The 4,628-nt window shown below is 36.5% G+C and overlaps 1 protein-coding gene across 1 annotated transcript; it reads left to right on the top strand.

The window, feature by feature from the left end:
* The first annotated feature begins 2,933 nt into the window (after window positions 1-2,933).
* Window positions 2,934-4,335, top strand: LOC146132934 (general transcription factor II-I repeat domain-containing protein 2A-like). Its single transcript, XM_083397601.1, has 2 exons — window positions 2,934-3,573; window positions 3,836-4,335. Exons 1-2 carry the CDS (start codon window positions 2,934-2,936, stop codon window positions 4,333-4,335), a joined length of 1,140 nt encoding a protein of 379 aa, XP_083253727.1.
* The last annotated feature ends 293 nt before the right edge of the window (window positions 4,336-4,628 follow it).

Raw genomic sequence — 4,628 nt, 5'->3', positions numbered from 1 at the left:
TCTTGTTTTTTTCCTGTTTTGTTGACAGTTGTATTTAGCACAAAGTCTCTGTGAGTACCATTGCATGTTTTTCGAAGAAAAACGGTCCTATGTAAATTAAAGTTTGGCTAACTTATAGATAAACGATAAAAGTTATCCCTTTTCCAACTATTTTATATATGATAACAGGCTAGAAACACGGAGACACGAACCTTTTTTTAGCTAATTTAACCAAATGAACAGAACTTTTTCGCGCTACGTGCGACCAACGATACACTTTACTCTTTTTTATGTTGTCTAACTAATATGTAATTCCAAAATACCGAATTGCTTTACGTAGGGGGGCGCTAAGCGCAGGACAATTACTAAAGGGGGGCGCGGTTTAATAAAGATTAAGAACACTAAGCTAGACGAAACCAGCTGCACGCAGAATCAGTATCTTGGCTGCTGTGATGGCTGGTAACAACATCAGTCTAGTTGTGGGTTGCGTATCAGAAGACGTCTGCCACAGCCGCTGGTGTGATCTCGCTTGTGATCGTTTTTTGCCCTTGTTGTGAAAAAATTGTAGGCCTAATTTTGGCGTCCCTCTACCTTGGCGCCCGGGGACATATGTAACCCCCTGCAACCCCCTAGATACGCCTCTGTCTGTCACTTCATTTCAGTTAGCTTTGGGAATCTTCACGAATGTGTTCTTCTGTTTCGACCACAAATCCAAATAATACTCATGCTCGGGAGCCAGCTTTCCTCCCAGTTCTTTAACTCTTGCGTAGCTCGTTATTATAACTGACGATTTCTCCACTGTTGGTCTCTCCACTGTTGGTCTTTTTGGCAACTTTGGCTGCGATTCCCTGTATTCGGCCGACTTGATTTGATATACCTTTAAATAAGTCGAAAAATTAATTAAGAGAAAAAAGACCTACATGATTTTGAACTGCATTAGGTGGTAATACCTTCGTAGGTAGTCATCATATGTTGGATCATCTTGCTACTCTCTTTCATTCCTTTAAAGCAAGTATTCTGGGAAATGCTTTCAGAGTAGCTTGCATCAAACTGCATTCAAATGATTGCAATTATAACAAATTCCTTAAACTATTCGGTGTCAAACCGTTTCTTAGAATTACCCTATAATCTCCAAAAACAAAACGTAACAAACTATTACCTCAACGCTCAATTTTCTGCTTACCCTGAAAACACTAGATGTCCATCGAAGAATCAACAACACACTAAAAAAAGAATAAATCTTTTTGACAATATGCTTAAACATAAATATTATATTTCTTTTTAAATTAGGGTGTTTAAAAAATTACACGAACCAAATAATAAAATAGTTTGCTTACCTGTTAACCAATGTGCGCCCAGTTTTGCAAAGGGACTAGCAGTATCACGTCGAATACCATCATCGTTACGTTGAATGATAAATCGGCCAAGAATTCTTCCACTGATAACGAAACTGTACCAACGAGACACTTTTTTAACTCATTAAACTTAAACGGGGCGAACGAATTGTCGCCCAGCGTAAAATAAAATCTCATCTTTTCGCTGCTATAAATTCTCTTTACTTATATAAAGTGTAAAACAAGAAACATTGAAGCAATACCAAAATTTCCAATAAATGTTTAATTGCCAAACTCCCATTGTTTAGTTTCACTTGTGACGTAACACAGGAAGTTAGTACTACATGCTGAAACAAATTACATTTTGAAGAGATACGATAAGCAAAATGCACTAAAACTATAAATTCGGAAATACGATTGATTTAAAAATTGATGTTGTAATGCCGCCTAAATCAAAAAAACTGTAGTCAATATAGCTGATTATAAAACCTTTAAGGCCTGTGTGTTTTTATTACAAATTTTGAAATACAAGTGCTCAAAAAAATTCTAATTCGTTATTAAAAAAATATTTAAAAATGGCGTTATTTAAGTCAATGGCGGAATAATAGCTATTATAAACATTTTAACGTCTAAAATGGAACTAATATTGGCCTTTATTCCATATAAATTTTTATTTTTATGAGAATAATCGCCAATATTTTAATTTTTAAAATGACTTAAAATGCACATAATTAATTGTATGCCCTTTCTTGCAACGAAGAAAGTCTATTTGTTAATTAAAAGTTTTCTTAGATTTTAAAAATATATATTTTGGCCGCTCTTGGTGCGACCACGTCTGGTCGTTTGAATCAGGGTGGTCCAAACCCTGGCACGCGGGCCGCATGCGGCCCGCGGACACATTTCGTGCGGCCCGCAGAATAATTTTAGTTTACACAAAAAAATTTCAGTTTTGTTCATTAATTGCCGAACGATCGCCATGTTTTCTAGAGATACGATTCGTTACATCATGATAATGCAGTACTGTAAACAGCTGTTTTTGGTATTTATGACGTAACAGTGGTATAAAATTAGTTTTCATTAGAAGTTGGGTAAGGTAGTGTACTTGAACACAGTTAGCTACAAGCACGTGTGACAGCCGTAATCGCAACTTAGGCAGGATTTGTTGTTGTTTGACGATAGTAATAGGCCTACTTACGCTGAAAGTTGTAAAATTAGCCAAGTACAAAAATTCTTAATAAAATGAGTCTTAAAAGAAAGGTGACAGAGGAAAACAGAGTGTTTAATTCTAACTGGGAGGAAAAGTATTTATTTGGCGACAACAATGGTAAACCACAGTGTTTGGTGTGCTTTCAAGTATTATCTGTTCCGAAAGAGTTTAATTTGAAACGACATTACAACACCAAACATAAGGAAAAATACGGAAACTACCACGGGACTTCTCGGGAAGCAATTTTAAAAGAACTGAAGGGTAACTTCTATAAACAAAAAAATATGATTTCCAATTTTGCCAAAAATGATTCAACCGCAAACATGAAAGCATCATAGGAAGTTGCATTAACGCTCGCTAAGCATGGTAAGGCTATTCGTGACGGGGAAATCATAAAAGAATGTGCAATTAAGATGGCTCTTGCATTTGGAGATAAAAAAATTGCCAAAAAAATTGAAAATGTGTCTTTATCCCATCAAACCGTTGCGAGAAGAGTGGTCGATTTAGGCGACAATGTTACTTCACAATTGAAAGAAGTTGTTCAGCAGTGCAAGTTCTTCTCTCTGGCCTTAGATGAAAGTACTGATATCAGTGACATTAGTCAACTCCTAATTTTCATCCGCATTATTGATGAAAACTTTGTTGTTTGCGAAGAACTGCTCAAGACAGTTCCACTTCATGGGACTACAAAAGGCTTGGACATTTATAACAGCCTCGCCTCTGTCATTGATGCATATGGAGGTTTTGAGAAATGTTCATGTGTTGCAACAGATGGTGCCAGGGCAATGACAGGAAGGAGAAATGGCCTGGTTGGCATTCTTAAAAATCATGGTGTGGACTGCCTAACATTTCATTGCATCCTTCACCAAGAAGCACTATGTGCCAAAGTTTTGAACATGAGTGAAATTATGCATAGTGTTTCAAATATAGTAAACATCATCAAAGGGGGGAATAAGGCTCTTCGACATACAAAGTTCACCCAATTCCTTAAAGACGGGGATGCAGAATATGAAGATATTCCACTATTCTCCCACATCCGATGGTTAAGTGCAGGCAAAACACTGAAATGCTTTTTTTCTTTGAGAAAAGAAATTTTGACTTTTATCCAGAATGAAATAGGAGGGTTTCCTGAATACGTGATTCAATTGAATGATGATAAGTTTATAGGTTCACTGGCATTCTTGACTGATATTACTAATCACTTAAATACCTTAAACATGAAGTTGCAAGGTAAGAAACAAAACATATCTCAATTGGTGGGATACGTTGAAGGTTTTCGCAAGAAACTTCTATTATTCAAGACTTCTTTGCAAAGAAATGATGCTACTCATTTTCCTTTCATGCTGTGAATTACTTTTTAAAAATATTGATTTCGTCACATTTTCCGAGAAAATAGGTGACATTATTGACGAGTTTAGCAGCAGATTCGCTGACTTTGATTCACTGAAAGCAGAATTGGAGCTTTTCAACAACCCACTGGAAGTAGATACTGAGTCTCAACCGTCTTATGTCCAACAAGAATTATGTGAACTGCAATCAGATCCTTTTCTTTTGTCAAGAAAAAATGAGCGTTACGACACCTTTTGGAAACTTGTAAGCTACGAGCAGTTTCCACGCTTAAGAGAACTTGCACTGAAGATGTGTTCCATGTTTGGTAGTACCTACATTTGCGAAAGCGCTTTTTCAATTATGAAGCGGATAAAAAGTGATGTACGAAACAGAATAGCTGATGAAACGCTGGATGCCTGCTTACGATTGTCGACAACTGAAATCAATGCTGACATTGAAGCAGTAATCAAAAGCAAGAAACAATGAATTGTTTTGTTATTTTGTTTGTGCTTCATCTATATTTCCCTAATGCAAAAAAACACCGCTCTTGGCTAATTAGTTCGGTAAACTCGCTTATTTAATATAGAGTAAAACTTGCAGTTTATTGACTACTTTGGAGTTTCCCCGACTGCGGCCCGCAAGGCTTTCTCAAATTTTTTTGCGGCCCTTCATTCGGTCAACTTTGGACCACCCTGGTTTGAATAACTTGAATCAGGTCATTTGGTTAAACGATTGGAAAAGATTTAGTCATTTAGGTTGTTAGGCTAACAATTTAATAA

Source organism: Ascidiella aspersa, chromosome 9, assembly GCF_963924565.1.
Source record: "Ascidiella aspersa chromosome 9, kaAscAspe10.2, whole genome shotgun sequence".
NCBI classification, from domain to species: domain Eukaryota; kingdom Metazoa; phylum Chordata; class Ascidiacea; order Phlebobranchia; family Ascidiidae; genus Ascidiella; species Ascidiella aspersa.
The sequence above is the reverse complement of the archived record's forward strand: the minus strand, read 5'-3'. Positions and strand labels throughout refer to the sequence as shown.

What these genes read in the sequence shown, in the direction of transcription:
- LOC146132934 (XM_083397601.1), top strand. Translation starts at nt 2,934, where the DNA reads ATGGCTCTTGCATTTGGAGATAAAAAAATTGCCAAAAAAATTGAAAAT. An exon ending in CATCCGATGGTTAAGTGCAG is followed by an intron (nt 3,574 to 3,835) that starts GCAAAACACTGA and finishes TTCTTTGCAAAG; the next exon opens with AAATGATGCTACTCATTTTC.